This window comes from Dermochelys coriacea, chromosome 7 (assembly GCF_009764565.3).
Source record: "Dermochelys coriacea isolate rDerCor1 chromosome 7, rDerCor1.pri.v4, whole genome shotgun sequence".
NCBI classification, from domain to species: domain Eukaryota; kingdom Metazoa; phylum Chordata; order Testudines; family Dermochelyidae; genus Dermochelys; species Dermochelys coriacea.
Genome location: NC_050074.1, coordinates 28,521,733 through 28,539,886, shown reverse-complemented (window position 1 = coordinate 28,539,886; position 18,154 = coordinate 28,521,733). Strand labels below are relative to the sequence as shown.

The following is an 18,154-nucleotide window of genomic DNA, read 5'->3' as shown; positions in this document are numbered from 1 at the left end:
TTATGGCACCTTAGAAACTAACAAATGTATTTGGGCATAAACTTTCGTCGGCTAAAACCCACTTCGTCAGATGCGTGGAGTGGAAAATACAGTAGGTAGGTATAAATACACAGCACGTGAAAAGATGGGAGTTGTCTTACCAAGTGGGGGGGTCAGTGCTAACGAGCCAATTCAGTTAAGGTGGAAGTGGGCTATTTTCAACAGTTCACAAGAAGGGGTAAATACCAAGGGAGGAAAAATCACTTTTGTAGTGCTAATGAGGCCAATGTAGTCAGGGTGGCCCATTTCAAACAGTTGACAAGAAGGTGTGAGTATCAGCAGGGGGAAATTAGTTTTTGTAGTGACTCATCCACTCCCACTCTTTATTCAGGCCTAATTTGATGGTGTCTTTCAGTCATGTGTGCTAAGAAGCCAGCATCTTCTCCATGCCATTCAAGGAGTTTACTACCCCTGCACAAGTCTGTCACCCCTAGCTGCACTCCTTTGTGCAGCAGAACTGCACCACGACTGCCATGGCCAGAATGTACTGTATATTTTGCTCAATTGCTAACTTTAACTGACTAAATTAACTAAATAAAGTAAGTGAATATTGTACATAATGTTTTCCTTATAAAGGACCCAATCCTCCTTACTTGAGCTCAACTCCCATTGGGATCAATAGGAGTTCAGGATAAATAAAGACTGCAGGACCCAGCATACAGTTATTTTAGACTTGCAACAGAGCAAGTAACCATACTTTATATAAAAACCCAGTAATTAAGGATATAGTCTACATTATAGTTTGTTTATTTTGTCTATCTGTTTCATGGTATATGCGCAACCGGGTGTGAGTGCTTGCGTATATTTATTTGTACTGTTTAAAGTTTGAATTCTTTGTCTGATTTGAGTCTGCTAATTCATTGATTGGTTTGGTTACTACTCCCTGAAACCCTCTCTGTGTACAATTCATCCACATTGTACATATGTGAATACAAAAAATTTCATTATTATGTGAGTCCTCTCTTCAGACAAATGGGAATTTGAGGAATCTGCATTGATGGCTGGGTAGATTATATCAGTGGTTCTCAAAGCTGTGTTCTGGCTCTTCTCATTTAGGAGATGTCCTTTAAGGACTCTAAGGTTGGTCTAACCTGCGCTGAGTTAGGGCTGAGCCAGGCAGAGAATCAGAGCTGTAACCAGCTCCCAGACTGCATGTCCCCAACCTCCACTCTGCTATGCTAAGCAATGCTCCCCCACAGCAGAAAATCTATCCCAATATAAAGAGAGATCCTCTGTTTATGCATAGAAGCAGGAACCCTTTGGCTTCTTTAGAAAGACCTGGCATGAAATAATTGCTCCTGAGTATCAGAGCATGAATGTACACTGCTGCAATTTGTATGCTTCTGCCCCAGCATTGCTCGTTGCAGGTGGTACTGTACTTGCATAGATATACTGATCAGGGGGCAGTCTCCAGATCCTCATTTGGCAAAGAGACAAAAGACCATTTTCACTCAGCAAGGAGCAAAGCTACCAGTTCAGTCACTAAATACACTGAATTCTTGAAGGGGAATCTGTAAGCAATTCTGTACTCAGTGATCTCGCATCTGCACTGTGAACTCAACCTACTTTGACTCAGTTATAATAAGGCTGCCTTTTGTAGAGTAGACAGGACTTCAGAAAGCTTTACTCTGGTTACAGAGTATTATTAAAAAAAAAAAAAGTGCTTGTGGCACCTTAGAGACTAACAAATTTATTTGAGCATAAGCTTTTGTGAGCTACAGCTCACTTAAGGACCTGTGTGTGCTACAAATTACAATCATGTTGAACTTGATCAATGGACAGTTACGTTACAGGCAGACTGTGTCTCCTCATTCAGAGGTACTGTATTTTGGAAGAAGGGGAAATTGGAATTACGTGGAGAATAGGTCACTAATCAAAAGGCAGGTTACTTTGAAGGAAGAAGATACTTTGAAGGAAAATAGAGAAGTTGATGAAAAACATATTTGATTTTAAGACTTTAAGAGAAGTGTTTCTCATTAGGCCAGACTTGCAAAAAGATATCCCTCGCAATGTTGGCATGCTGGCCTATAAAGTCTTAGCCTGGGAGCATGTTGTGTTTAAAAATATGAATCAGGAATCAGTTTGGCTGTTTTTAAACTGTGGGAGTTAAAACAAAAATAGAAGTTTGTTGACTCATATGCTTGTTAAATGCTCACTAAAAGAGCTTTATTTTTAAACTGAGATTTTACAGGCAATAGGCCAGAGTTTGAGCTCATACATGCTAGTGTAACCCGAAGTAACTTTGCCAAAGTTTATAGTTTACACTGGTGTGAAAGCAGAGTTTGGCCCAATCAAATTTGGGGAAGGATACCTATGAAGACGATAGTGATAACAAGCTAATCCCATATGGCGAAATTCTACTTTCACACATGCACACATGATTTCTATTAACTTCAGAGAAGGCCAGATGTGTATGTCTAAGGGATGATTTTTTCACCATTGTACTGTGACAGAAAACCTATCATACAGCCAAATTCTGCATTCAGTTCAACTCCATTGAAGTTAACACATGGTCGTAAATGGAGACCCGGGAAGGGAATTATACTCCCTTACATGGTCAGTCGTTTTTTTAAATAAAAGTGAAAAACATCATAATCTTGGAGATAAAATGCTGCTGCAACTTCCCCCACTGACAAATTGCAGGCATGCTTCACCATGCCAATGCCTGACTTCTACTCTGTGTTTAAAAAACCCCCCAAAAACCTAACTATGTATGTAGAGGACTGTGTTTAATTCCCCATGTGCACTTATTTTAATAAAAAGGGAAAGTTAACAGCTGGTTCAGCCCTGAGTGAAGTGCTGCTAGAAGTAGCAGTCGTGCCAATTGTTTCATTTTTTAAATGACTTATTTTACTTTGATCCTTTCAATAGCAGCAGCTTGTTGCATATATCCATCACTCTTATGAAGCAAACCTGAACAACTTAATTGAGCAAATCAAGAAGTCTTAGCAGCAGCCAACAAAAGTCCCTTGTCTTGATTCCACAGTACACCAGGGTATCTATTTTCTCAAGAGATGCCACTCCTGGGATAGCAGACCCACAGCTAAGTTGGCAAATCATGGAAACAAGAACTGCCCCTTTTGTACCCTCTGTATCCCATATGAGCTTAAAACCAGCCTTCTGTGAAGCAAACAGGATTTTCTAAAGCAGTGGCTCTCAACCTTTCCAGACCTCTGTATCCCTATCAGGAGTCTGGTTTGTCTTTCGTAACCCAAGTTTCACCTCCCTTAAAAACTACTTGCTTACAAAATCAGACATAAAAATACAGAAGTGTCAGAGCACACTATTACTTAAAAATTGCTTACTTTCTTATTTATACCATATAATTATAAAATAAATCAATTGGAATATAAATATTGTACTTTCATTTCAGTGTATAGGGCAGTATAAACAAGTCATTGTCTGTATGAAATTTTAGTTTGTACTGACTTTGCTGGTGCTTTTTATGTAGCCTGTTGTAAAACTAGGCAAATATTTAGGTGAGTTGATATGCCCCCTGGAAGACCTTTACATACCCCCAGGGGTACATGTATCCCTGGTTGAGAACCACTGTTCTAAAGGACTTACGACCCTGTCTGCCCAAACAATTAAACTTTTTAACATTTGCAATAAAGCGCTTAATTCTCAGACAGATCTGCTGAGTGGCTTTTTTTTCATAAACATTTTTGTAAAAGGAGATGCCCTTTTAAAGTATCTCCTCTCGGGATGCTTGGTGGAGAGTAGTAAATGGAAAGTGAGTGCTGGTGTTCTCCAGCTTCATTAAAATACCATCTAATAAATCAGGATTATGTTCTGTGTATGCCAAATCTAATTTTTGTTGAATTAAGTCCTAACTGGGAAGAGCTGTAGTAAATGCCTCCATATTTAGTTTCTGCAATATCAAGTGAAAGACAAAAGTGAAGTGATTGCATGTGAAAAGCTTTTTAATTCTTGAATAAATTAAACAATTAATATATTTGCTTTGCAAAAAGACCCAAAGCAGTCCATGGAACACTTTTATGGAACTCTAGGAAGATAATATACTGACACCAAACTTAGATGTAATATTTAAAAGTAAGAGGTTTTCTAGTATTTCCATGTCATACAGTATTGGCAAGACAATACCATACCTATGATTGCACGTATCTTATTAAAAATATGTGGGCTAAATTCTGCAATTCTTAGTTGATTAAAACTCACATTTATTTCCTAATATGTCATTTCATGTGAAGAAAAGATACTAGCTTCAAAAGGATAAGGGCTTCAACAATTGTCCTTGTGATATCATATTAACTGGGAAATATTTTCTGACGAGGGCTGATGAAATTCAGTTCCTACACTAAATAAAAGGAGTACTTGTGGCACCTTGGAGACTAACAAATTCACCTTCAGGCCTTTTGGTATGATGTCCATCTGTTTGCATTTGGAAAGGAAGATGATGTCTGTCTGTATCTGTACGAGTTTTTTCATGAAGTTGATAGATTTCCACTCCGTACGGCTAAATTCAGTGCCCTGCATAATGACAGGTTTCAGAGTAGCAGATGTGTTAGTCTGTATCCTCAAAAAGAAAAGGAGTACTTGTGGCCTTAGGTGCCACAAGTACTCCTTTTCTTTTTGCGGATACAGACTAACACAGCTGCTACTCTGAAACCTACACTAAATAAAGAGAAATAAAATTTATACTAAAATTGCTCATTACAGCCTGTGTTTGAATTTCAGCCCTTAATGAACAACTGTACCAAACTGAGAAACGGTTGAGAGAATACATTTAATTTTAAGGAGGGGCTCATGAAAGCTTCTTAAACTGTCTTTGGTCACTGAGTTTTATATAAAAATTTAATGGGGAAGAACTTTTCAAATCTTGACATATCCTTAAGTACTAGTTCCTTTAAGAAAAAAGAAATACCTAAAGGGGAAAGATTTCAGAGTAGCAGCCGTGTTAGTCTGTATTCGCAAAAAGAAAAGGAGTACTTGTGGCACCTTAGAGACTAACAAATTTATTTGAGCATAAGCTTTCGTGAGCTACAGCTCACTTCATCAGATGCATCCACAAGTACTCCTTTTCTTTTTGCTAAAGGGGAAAATCTCTGAGGAAGTTTACACCAGTGTAGACTTTGTCGATTGGCAAACTAAAATGTAGGATTGGCAGTGGAGGGCCTGCATTGGTAAATCTAGTGGTATTAACAATCCATACCCTTTAGAAATATGTGATATGGAATGAAAAAATTTTCAGGGTGTAACAGTTGAAATTCAGAGTGTGAGGATGTCGTATTCTCCTATTTCGTTGTGGGCTCCCACTGCTTTCTCTATCAATACGGCTGTAGCTCACACTCCCACAAAGGTCAGCATAAATCCAGACTATCTTCTGTAAGGTGTGCCAGTCTGTGGACACTGGAATTTACCAGGGACTATGGACAGTCTAGGGACTTTATGGAAATGTTGTAAATTCAAAGGGATCTTTTCCCACATTGGGTCTGCCACTGATGGTTTGTGTTATGCTTGAATATACATTTCCAGATTTCATGACAATTACAAGTACAGCTGTTTTATTGAGCTCACTGTTCAACCAAATACTAATGCCATTGCTCTTGAAATAATGGGTCAAATATATATAGTTTGGAGTTGAATCATGTGTGAATCCCAAGAAAATATCTTTTATTTACATGGAATGCTACAGTGAATAAGAGCAGTATAAACTGGTCTCCTTCACGTGTAAATTATACAGAGAGAACAGCTAGGTGAGGTAATATCATTTATTGGACCAATTTCAGTTTGTGGAAGGGACAAGCTTTTGAACTTCACAGAGCTCTTCCTCTTCCTGTGAAGTTCAAAAGCTTGTCCCTTCCATCAATTACCTCACCTACCTTGTCTCTCTCATGACCAACATGGCAACAACAACGCTGCAAACTATAAATTGTACAATCATTCAAAATGGGACAAAACTAAATAGATTCTACTCTGCTATTTATTTTTTTAGATTTATTTACATATTCTCACAATTCTTTAAACAGTATTAAAATAATTGCAGCTGATACTTTGACAGTTCTTCTTATCAATAAATCAGTGAAGGTTATAAGTAGGTTGTGCCCCTGCACCATAATCATGCCTCTCCCTGGAATAGCAGTGTCAGGGACCACCCATCCACACAAGATCCATCTGCTGGGCTCGTGGTGGCTTGCCACTGCTCCTCTTTGGAGTACAGTTCCCTCACTGGACTACAGCGCCTTGTCTTCAGGAGGGCTGGGTTCTGTATGGGTGGGGGATAACTCAGCCTCCAGTCAACCGAGAAGATTCTGCAGGGGGAGGACTCAGAGAATGGAGCTGAATACTCTATTAAGATGAACAGGGCAGTTCATACCTCTCAGAACTATTGTTTCAGGCTGTCTGCATTACTTACACTCAGGTAATGTTTACAAGGTTTTCTTGGCAACCATGAGGTCTAGAAACAATTTATTTTTGAATGAAAGTTGCAATTTCAATGGCATAGCCAGGGCGGAAGCCTTCGGTATGTGCCCATACTTATTCCTTAATACAGCCCTGTGCCCAAAGGGACTCTGCACTATCTGTAGATCAGGGAGCATGCTCCCAGTTGGCACTCTCTGTAATAAAGTGGATGGAGGAATGTGGGTCATCAGACGCAGGGCTACACAAATTCACTGGCCAAAACTCCTCTCCTAAGGAGACCACAGGGTGTGTCTCCCTGGCTGTCCCACTTTCTGCCACTGGGTTGGGAGGCATTCCATCCATCCTGCCAAACTGGACATAGGTTCACTGTGCAAGAACCTGTGTGCACTGCCCAAGAGTTGGTCCCATCTCATAAGTCTGCAGTTTTCTTTCCAGAAAGTCATTAATTTTCTTAACTTTCAATAAATCTATCTCAACACCAATATCTAAATTAGTATTCTATTAAAAATACAGAAGGCCAAATTCTTCTCTTACTTGCATTGGTGTAAAATCTTAGTAACTTCATTGACTTCAACAGTGTTACTCTAGATTTACAGTGATGTAACTGAGGGCAGAATCTAATTTGCAGAAGATACATTGATGCCATTTGTATTTGCACTAGTTAAACGCAATGTTTCGATTCACTAATGGCTCTTCCACTTTTGAAGTATGCTATCTTTCAAGGCCCTGACCCTGCAAATGCTGGCTACTGGTATAGCATTTACTGCTGGTATATGCCCAGATTGATTTTAGATATATACATGTGAATGTGTGTGTGTTTATAAATGCATTCATCCGCCATGTTTTATCTTCTTCCTTATGACAATGTAAGGAACCTTTTCACGCTCCCCTAAAGCTGCTCCTGCTGCTATTTGTGTGTATTCCCAGTTATGTCTCCAGGCTTACCAAAAAAAATTGCTACTTGTTATTCCTCTTAGCACTGCAGAGCAATACCACACTGGGACAGTGTACTGCACTCTTTTCTGGCCTATACATTCATCATCAACAGCAATGTTAAGTATTTTCCCACTGCCAAATCCTTACTTGTGATAATGCACAAGAGCAAAAAGAGCTCAATTTGACTTTCAGATTCCATGTTAAAATTTATAGGGCTGGTAGTTAGGAAAAACATCTTTTTGCTTGTAAACTGAGCAAATTTGACCTGGAAATCATAGATTCAAGAAACTAGGAACCCCACAGTGCCATTTCCCAGTCACTTTTCAGAGTATAACTGCACATGAAAAGCCAGATTTTAAGCAAAGCCTCAATCCAGCCTCCTTATTTTGTGAGCACAATTCTGGGCCTGCCTTTCGTCTCCTGCAAGAACTGTGGATGGAAATATTAGTATTTAGCTAAACGATAGGCAGGCACAAATAGTTAATCAGCTAGCTAATATTATATATTTCTCTATTGCATGTTCCTTCTCTATGGATTATAAGTGGCAGCAAGATCAGTTATGAAGTCCTTGCTCTGAATGAAATCCATGAAAGTTTTGTCTGAGCAATGACTGAGTTGGGACCTGAGGACATGGCCCTCCATGTATTAATACATCGGCTTGGGTTCAAATCCCAGTTTTGAACAAAAATGAAAATGAGCTTACTTGTCTACTTGTCATTGTCAATAGACATTTGTCCATATAATAAAATTACTAAATAACATAATCCCAAGATTTATTTAGAGCTGTCAAAACTAGCATAATGGGAACATTGAAATGCAGTAGCATAGCTTTGTAAGGAAGTTTGCATAGTGCCTGCCCTCACTCTCTGTAACTGTAGCCAGTCCAACTGTAGAGAAAGTCCAAATAACACAAAAACGTTAATAGAAGGACATTAAAAATTGGCCAGTGTGGGATTATTCTGGGCTAGCGTTTCTTTTGCAATGTTCATTTGCTTGTGGTGTCTGTTCTGTCATTTCCTGTGCAATGTATTGATCACTATTAGATTTTATAAATTAGATTAGAAATGGAGTTGAACTACACATATCTGGTCTACATACCTACATTTGATATAAACCTTTTTATTTAGTTTCTAATACCTAGCAATTGTAATATTTTTGTAAACGATTGAATTAAAAATTCAGATAGTCGTTCCCCAAGCTGTAATGTCATTTCCTTAAAGTGAAACCTGAACAATGGGCGTTTTCTTTAGTAATAATCACCCATATAAATGTGGGCCAGCTGAACAGGCACAATCTAGCCCATGTTATTTCGGAGCTTCCTATTTTAATACCTCTTTGTTAAACTTCTTTTGTGCCCTGTCACAAACTGGCTGGAAATTTTCCAATAGAGTATGCTTCACTTTCCAAATAATGGAACCAATTCCTTCCCCTGGTAGAAGGGCAAAACTCCTATTGAATCCAATGGAAGAGTTGCCAGCCTATCTGTGGATAAAATTAGGTCCAATGATAGGTTTAAGATGAGGACCCTTCAGATCTTTTGCAAGAAGTCCTATAGTGACAGTACTATCACTTTTGACCCATTTCCAACCTATGGTTCTTATACACAAGTATCATATCTGTTGGTACTTAAGCACCTTAGAAAATGTTTGAACACTCTAGCAAAGGAAGACCTGTAGCTCACAATGATGATATTGCATGATGTGTCTCAAAAACCTGTGTGGATCATGTGTCAAAGTACATGTTGCAAGAAAGTACTTCACTTGGAAGTCATTGTGTGGTAACACCCTAATAAAAGTAAAGGCAGAGTATGAGCCATACACCATTTGAAGAGAATCTCATGATAAGCAGTGGCACAAGGGATGAACGGAATCACAAAAGGCTGAACTGGATAGATATTTCCTAACAAATAGACAACCAGTCAAAAGGGCATAATCCTGATTTATGAGTAACAGGATTTGGGAGGCCTTCTCACAGAGAATAAAGGGGAAAAAGGTTCAAAATCTTGAGCAACCTCTCTACTTGACCTAATGGAAAGTAAGACCACCTAAGGGAGATCCTTTGTCTGTGAAGCATAGTCAGGACGTGTACTGACATAAATAGTTTTAGCAAAGCACCTAACTCAGAGTTAACAGAGGTGAGGGCAACTCTAAACCAACATCTACTTTTTATGTTGGAAGCAGCACTCTCTCCAAGTACCCTCAGTTCAGTTGGAGAGTATACTGCTAAAACTGGGAGTATAAATTGTGGTGGAGCCAGACAGAATAATGTTTAATTTTTTTAATTAGACTTAAACTTCACAATAGTTGGGGCTTCAAAGAGTGTAGAGGCCAAAATAATAGAAACTGTACTCTTTGATACATAGAATTCTTGATTTTTATAAACTGTATTTATTACCAGTTATGAAAAGTGTAGCTTGAAAGAAATTTGTCATGAACTTTTAGCACCACAGTCTTGCTTTGAATGAATCTTTCAAATCTTCTGTATAGTATCTTTAGTTCTTTTGCTGTGTTAATATCTATTCTTCAATGTAGATTCCTGGTCAAAAATGCCATGCAGCCTTATAATCAATATTTGTTCTGTTTTATGTGAATTCAATAGGGAATTTTCCAAGGAAAGAGAAAAAGCCAAAGCCCGAGGGGACTTTCAGAAGCTGCGTGAAAAGCAGCAGCTTGAAGAGGATCTGAAGGGATATTTAGATTGGATTACACAGGCAGAAGACATTGACCCTGAGAATGAGGAGGAGGGTGATGAAGAAGGCAAACGGAACAGTATGTATTCTTTACACTTTATACTCCCACTGATAGACAATTGGACGGCTTGGAGAAGAGTTAAAATAAGGGAGAGGATATAACATATCAAATATTACTATACTAATTTTGTGTTGTGTAAAAATATGCATTAGTTGAGCATCCACATCTTTATTAATACAATATTCAGTTACCTACTGCCATAAAAAATGGACTGGAAACATATCTCCAGATTTTGCCCTGCTTTACTCCTGTACAAACCATGATCCACACTCTATTTTGATACCCACTATCAAGGTTTGAAAAGCATTGTTTTATAAAGGTTTTCTATTTTATTTTTGGTTTCTAAAGTAATAGTGGCTATACAAATTGCATGCAACTCAATGACATTTCAAATCTAGACTCTTGCTGGCATAGACAAAAGGGATATATGATTGTCAGTGGCTGTGTGTATTAGAGTTAGCAGAAAATGGCTCAGAAAAAAGTACATTCTTAACTCCACATTCAAAGGCCAAGAAATAGGAGACATTGAGAAAAACCTAAAGATTAAATGTTAAAGCCTTCTATTGTGTTAAAAAAGATGGTTTCCACTAATTCTGTGAGGAAAGAAATTTCACCTCAGACATCCCCTCCTGTCTAGCAGTTAAGGCTAGGTCTAGGCAGTGGGTTACTGTACAGCAAGCCAGGGTGTGACTCCACAGTGCACCAATTTGCTGTGTAGTAATGTGCTATGTAGACAAGCCCTAAACACTCCCTTTTTATGAGGATTGTTTACTTGAGGTGAAATACTTGAAATCTTTATGGACTTTTAGTCAACATTAAAAAAAGATCACTGTTGCTTACTTTATATAGTTCACCTGTTATAAAGTACTGCACTAATGACAATGGTAACGATGAATGTTTTAACACAGTCAGATTTATATCATGACAGTCTTCAAATGCTTCTACACCAAAAAGTCTTAGCAAAAATGTCTACAATGAAGATGTTAATTTTATCATTTTGCAACAATTGTACATGGTTTGTAGTTGTTAGCTGGAGTCTGTGTAACTCAGAAATTTCAAATATACCTCTAATGGAAAGGTTTTTATACTTTCTACTTTATTTGCAAAGTAGTGGTTAAAGTCTTAATATGAAATATATGATTCTGTGGATGAGTGATCATGTGGAATTAGAATATTTTTGTTATGGGGTTTCATAACGAAATGCAGTTACCCTTGGAGGTTGAGGGCCAGATTTTGACACCCTTATTTATGTTGAGTAGTACTCCTCAGATAGTTCTACTGGAACCAGTGGGAGCTATTTACCCAGCAAGATACTATTCAGTGTACTTTTTCATAGACAGAAACTGAACAGTATTCCTTATCACATTAATACATATTCATTGTTATTGATATTGCTATTATAGTATTGTTATTTAATTATGAAAAACTGCATTCTTTTAAACATATTTGTTATCATATGTTTAAAATATTTCAATAATGTCTTAGCTTTTGAACATCAGTGTAATACTTCATTGATTTGCAAATCAGCGTTGTAGCTAGAAATGATTTCCAGGCATAACGTTTGTCACAACTAGTAAATATTGCATGGTGTGTTCCTGAAAATTATTGAAATCATTTTTTTGTTTTTGGAACTTATTGCCACATAAAAATAATATTTAGGCTAACTCCTGTCCCCAGAGTTCCAGACTCCAGAATTTTAGACTTTTTGGTTCACAGTGCCAATAAAGTCTGAACCCATGTTACTGTCTTAGAGGAAACAGAGTTTTATCCTTGATACTATGGGAGAGTGGGAGGCAAGCTTGGGCTGGTCTTGTTACCTAAAAGGGGTAATGTGTATGTATAAAAGATAGCCCATGCAGAGTTTTAATCCTTGAAAGGTAGAAGAGGCAGAGACAGTCTGGAGTTCACTAGGCATTGCTATTGCTATTGATCTTTTGTGGAAAGCACTCATATACTGGCTTAATGGGTGTCAGTATAAAAGACTAAGATATAAAAGAAGTTTGTATGTTTTAGAGAGTACAGGTGGTGTGCACATGGTGGCTGTGAGGGGTTCGGACACAGAGACTCCCTTGGGACTGTCACCTGATGTGCTGAGACTACCTCTGAGCCTGTTTTCTCTGCCAGTTTGGGCCTCCAGCCTCCATTTTCTCTGCCAGTTTGGGCCTTGTTGAGCCAGACATACTAGCCTGCAGCAAACACAGACCCAGGGTCTGGACCACCCTCCTAAAGCTGCAGACTTAACTGAAAACAGCTTAAGAAGTGCTCCTGCCTCCAGCACCCAGGCACTCAGTTCCCAATGGGATCCAAACCCCAAATAAATCCGTCTTACTCTGTATAAAGCTTATACAGGATAAACTCATAAATTGTCCACCCTCTATAACACTGATAGAGAGAGATGCACAGCTGTTTGCTCCCCCAGGTACTAATCACTTACTCTGGGTTCAATAATAAACAAAAATTATTTTATTAAGAATAAAAAGTTGGATTTAAGTGGTTCCAAGTATACCGGACTCTCGATAGAACACGCATCTATATAGAGCAAATTCATTTATAACGCGGTCGTGACCATGGATCCCAAATTTAATTACTTTAATTGGAATCCATTTTAATGCGGTCCCCACGTTAATGTGGTACTGCACATGGATCCCAAATCCTGCATTCTAGCGAGGGTCTGGTGTAATAACAAACAGAACAAAGTAAGTCACCAAGTAAAATAAAGCCAAAACACGCAATCTAAGCCTAATACATTAAGAAACTGAATACAGGTAAATCTCACCCTCAGAGATGTTTCAGTAAGCTTCTTTCACAGATTAGACTCCTTCTTAGTCTGGGCCCAATCCTTTCCCCGGTACAGTTCTTGTTAGTTCCCGCAGGCATCTTAGGTGAAAAGCAGAGGATTTCACATGGCTGGGACCCCTTTGTTCTGTTCCACCCCATTTTATAGCTTTGGCACAAGGTGGGAATTCTTTGTGTCTCTCTGGGTTCCCCCCTCCTTCTAAATGGGAAAGCATCAGGTTAAAGATGGATTCCAGTATCATGTGACATGTTCACATGTCTTGTGAGACTTCATTACCCACTCGCTGGCACACAGTATACAAGAAGGCTTACAAGTAAACAGAGCCATCTACAACCAATTGTCCTAGTTAATGGGAGCCATCAAGATTCCAAACCACCATTAATGGCCCACACTTTGCATAATTACAATAGGACCTCAGAGTTATATTTCATATTCCTAGTTTCAGATACAAGAACGATACATTCATACATGACCACACTCAGAAGATTATAAGCTTTGTAATGATACCTTACAAGAGATCTTTTGCATAAAGCATATTCCAGTTACATCATATCCACACTTATAAACATATTTTTATAAAAATATGGAGTGCAACGTCATGGTGGTCACTGAACAAATCCTGAGAAAACACCATGTGCACGGGACCTATACAGGGTCACAATCTTCTTGCCCAACTCAATGGCAGAGTGCTGTACATCCATGCAGCCACTAATGGGGTTATTGGCCAGGAAACCCATGCAATATGGAGAAGTAGTGGCCAGATCCCATCCCTTCTGCAACCTGTCCTAATCTCAGACCTATCCATGCACTGCCCTAGAGAGAGCTGCCCCAGAGCAGTGCTCAGTGGCTTGCAACAGGCTGTGGAGATCTGGGAATGGCTTCCCTGTGGGTTAGGTTCCCCCATACAGCAGAACCATGTCTTTACTTAGCTGTGGAAGGAATGGGGCAGCCTTTGTCTGTACATTGTTAATGATTATGTTATTTTAGGCTATGTTAATTGTCAGAAGATACTTTCAGGGCAGGGAATTTGTAGAGGAAAGAAATTAAAACACATTTTTGGGGAAAACCTTGACATTGATATTCAGACCATGGGCAGCCTTGCAGGGGCAAAGACGGTTATTTATACTGTGTCAAAATGAAACTGATAACATGAGAAATATATGAGGAATAACAGAGGAGAGTCACTTCAACCAATACAATACAACTCTGCTGCTGAACACTTAGCAGGTTACATTTTCAAAGCCCTATACAAATGAACTAACTAATCACCACAGCACTCTCATTATTCCTGTTGACTTCAGTGAGAGTTCTTTGAAAATCTGGACCCTAATGTATTTATCAGAACTCCATTGGTACTGCATTGTCTTTGATCTGATAATGTCTCCCTCCTTTGGATGCCTTCAGCTTTTAGACACTTAGGGACAGAGCTTCAGTTCCTCCTCTGGCTGTTTTGTACTGTTCAAGCTGTGCAAAGCAGCCAGATAGCTGGCAGATCTGGCCAGCTGAAGATTTCCCAAGCTGTAGTGGGACTTTGCAGTCAGATGTAATTTAGAGGAACCCCAAAATTGCCCTTCAGCAACCCTAGAAATCAGGGAGTGCAAAGGTAGCTTAAAGCCACTTTTCCCCTTCATGTTTCTTCAGCTGTTCCTAGTGGAGCTCTAGCACCACCAAAGATCGTTCCCCGAGTGCCTGCAAAGTAAATAAAAAAGTCCATGTATTTTAGCTACTAGCTGAGCTTGTTTGGGAGTTAAGGATGCCAGATTCTAGACAGTGGGTACAATTTTCAAAAGCTCTTAAGTGACTTAGGTGCCTACACAGTTTTCATATCATTTTAACTCTATCAGTTTAAAAATTTGCCAGTGTTTAGATGCCGATTATAGCTAAATCAGTACAAAACTTGTGTTGACAAGCCTTAAGTCCCAGTTTCAAAAGTGACGTAGGCACGTAGGAGCCTAAATCTCATTGAAAGTCAATAGGACTTAGGATCGTTATTGCTAAAGCTGTGTTTGTTAATAGCACTAAAACTCCTAAGTCACTAAGTCCTATGGCATGCATCCGATGAAGTGAGCTGTAGCTTATGCTCAAATAAATTTGTTAGTCTCTAAGGTGCCACAAGTACTCCTTTTCTTTTTGTAGATACAGACTAACATGGCTGCTACTCTGAAACTAAGTCACTTAGGCACTTTTGAAAATTGTACCCATACTTTCCCCCTACTTTCACCTTGGCCTGCAGGGATGCCATCTGCTTTGATATAAAGCAGAAGAAAATTGAAAACAATGAACAAAAATTAGGACCATGAAAGCACCTATGGGTTAGATCCTCATGTGCAGCTGAGATATGGGTGATCCTCCTGTGGGTAGAGACACAGGCTTTAAGTCTATTTCACATTGTTTCACAAAACAAGCAAAGCATCTGTAAGGTCTCTGGGTTGTAGTTGTGCCCTTTAGGATACTAAGTGAAAATGAGTTTTGATTTGACTTGAGTCATAAAAGTTTTATAATTTGCTGTGCAAAAGTGCACTGGTTTTTGTTATACAATAAACTAATAATATGCCAGTGTCATATTGGCACTAAGCAAGCCCACTTATGTATACTGAATGGAAATTTCCACTGAATAGGCAATCTCTTAGCCTATTTGTGTAAATGTGTTTAAAAAAGTAGAGCTGAATATAATTTTGTGCATGATCTGTGACAATGTGTGAAGAAGGTGTAAGGGCTGCAAAGTGGCCTCACTTCCTTCCATTTGACACTCAAAGATTATCTGAAGGTGCTCTGCTGCATTTCAGATTACCTGTGAAGGTATGCATAAAAGGAGGCAAGATCTCTATGTAGATATTCAGCAGATCTCTTCGGTGAACGGTGAACGAAGGAGCCCTCTTGTCTGCATTATGAAGTTGAATTTCTGGTTTGGGAGCTTAGTAAAGTTTAAATGACAAGCACCAGAATAATGAGTTTGCAGAAAAGGTCTGTAAAGACTTGTGAGATAAATTTGGTCACCTTCTGAATATACTCGTACAAATTACTAATTTCCGGAAAGGATTCTTTAGCATAAAATGTAGACCTGCTAGCTCCATTCATGCCCCTTTTCCACATGGAATGTTCATGGTCACACACGTTTGTCAGATCTCCGCACATGCAGAAATAAGGGACTCAGTCCTGCAATCACTGCAAAATTAAACTGTGGATAAAATACTCAAAAGTTCCTGAGTCACTTAGGAGCCTAAATCAATAGGGGTTAGCCTAAGTGACCTACGTACTTCTAAAGTGGGATTTAGGCTCCTAAATCAGTTCATCATTTCTGAAATTTTAACCTATGCCTCAGTCTTCAGTAAATTAAACATTTTATATCTGTGGTTCTCAAACTTTTGTACTGGTGGTGACCCCTTTCAAATAGTAAGCCTCTGAGTGCGACCCCCCCTTTATAAATTAAAAACATGTTTTTATATATTTAACATTATTATAAATGCTAGAGGCAAAGCAGGGTTTAGGGTGGAGGCTGACAGTTCTCTACCCCGCCCCCCCATGTAATAACCTCATGACTTCCTGTGGGGTCCTGACGCCCCAGTTTGAAAATCCCTGTTTTATATGATACGCTTGTAATTCTGTAAAGATTTTTACTGTTAACCAGTGAGTGTTAGGTACTTTTGAATAATGGCACACATTCTAACTATTAAGATGAGAAATAAATTGCTAAAATATTTCATAAACTGTTATTTTAATTATGCACCAAATCCCCGTTCCTTCAAATTCAGTGAAACAACTCCCATTGACTTCAGAGGGACATTTTGATCCAAAATTCAGAAATCAGTGTAAGCGGTGAAAGATTTTAGGCTGTAATTAGTTGTGCTCCTGGTGATTTCATTCTGTGTTTTGTCTGACATTGCTTGTATATGTGGACACATTTTTATTTTTTTGCATTGCAACTGCTGCCATCTACTGCGTAAATGATGGGATTACATATACTTAACACGAAGGGGTTACATTGGACGACTTAATGGAAAAGAAGAAAGGCAGATTTATCTGCTTTATCAGTTCTTCCAGTAAACATGGTAAAATGTGTTCTGTTTTGCAGCTGAGCATTCTTTTGTGCAAATGATGCATTTTATATGTTGGTTCTTGAAAACATGTATGCCTTTTCTAAAATATAGAAATAAACAGCTTTTGCATGCAGACATGCATCATGTATGTAAATGATCTGCTATTTCAAATGCATGCTTCAAACAAGTTGGTGTTTGCAGTGCTTTAACTTTCTAAAGGCTCATTTTTATCCATTTAGATTTCCACTGAAGTGTGCCTTTGTTTGAGAGTGTTCTAGTTTAAGCATAGGCTTACCTTTTCAAAAGGCAGGTGAGCCAGATATAAAAGCATCTCTTAAATTCAGATATGAAAAAGCTACCAAAGCATTTCAGAAGCTGTATAACTGATTTTAGTATGAATTTAGAACAGCATGTTTCAGAACTGTAGACTGTACAATCATATTGTTTCGGTGGTTGTTCCCACCCTCAATTAATGCAAAATTTAACAAACTACATACAATGTTCATATGCTATGTACTTTTTTCCTTTCATCTTGTTAATTTTTTTTCCAGTGGAGAAACTTTTAGAATGTAGCTAAATTCCGATCTATGCCCTTTAAATAATGGCAAACATAGCAACTTGTCAAAATCACAATGATAGCAATCAGGAAGATCTAGTTTAAAATCCTGCGTAGAACAGAATTATCAGCGCAATGGCTTACTTGTTGTGGTGAGGCAATCACTTTTGTTAAATAGCAGCTAAGATCTGGAGTGCAGTTGACAAATCTGACCCAGTTACTTTATGATATGAAAAATATCAATCCAAACAGAAATTTGTAAATTGAAAGGATACAGGAGATGCATTTTAAGGAAAATACTAGAAAAAATAAACAAAATGTAAAATTCAAGTCAATTATTTTGATATTAGATTATATCCTAAAAGTAAGTATATCTGTTAGTTGAATAAAATATATGTAAAACATTTCAGGAAAATCCGTACTAGATATTTTAAACAGTCTTGTTGATTCAATTTGAAATTATTTATACGGCTTGAATTATTCAATCTACTTTTCTAGTGGCTTGGATAATTTTTACGAGCTGGAATACCTTTTAAAAACATGCTAAAAGACTACAGTAGTTTTTCATACATACTGGAAGTGAACCAGCTAAACTATTGAGACCTTTCATGTGTAAGAGAGAGCTGTAGGATTGGGGCCTTTGACTTTGAGAGTT

The 18,154-nt window shown here is 38.3% G+C and overlaps 1 protein-coding gene across 1 annotated transcript in view; it reads left to right on the top strand.

Annotated features, from left to right (window-relative positions):
* The window catches only part of CACNA1D (calcium voltage-gated channel subunit alpha1 D), a 344,531-nt gene that overhangs the window by 166,415 nt on the left and 159,962 nt on the right, over window positions 1-18,154 (top strand). Inside the window, 1 exon segment of the mRNA XM_043518866.1 lies at window positions 9,958-10,127. Within this exon segment, the coding sequence (XP_043374801.1) occupies window positions 9,958-10,127 (170 nt within the window).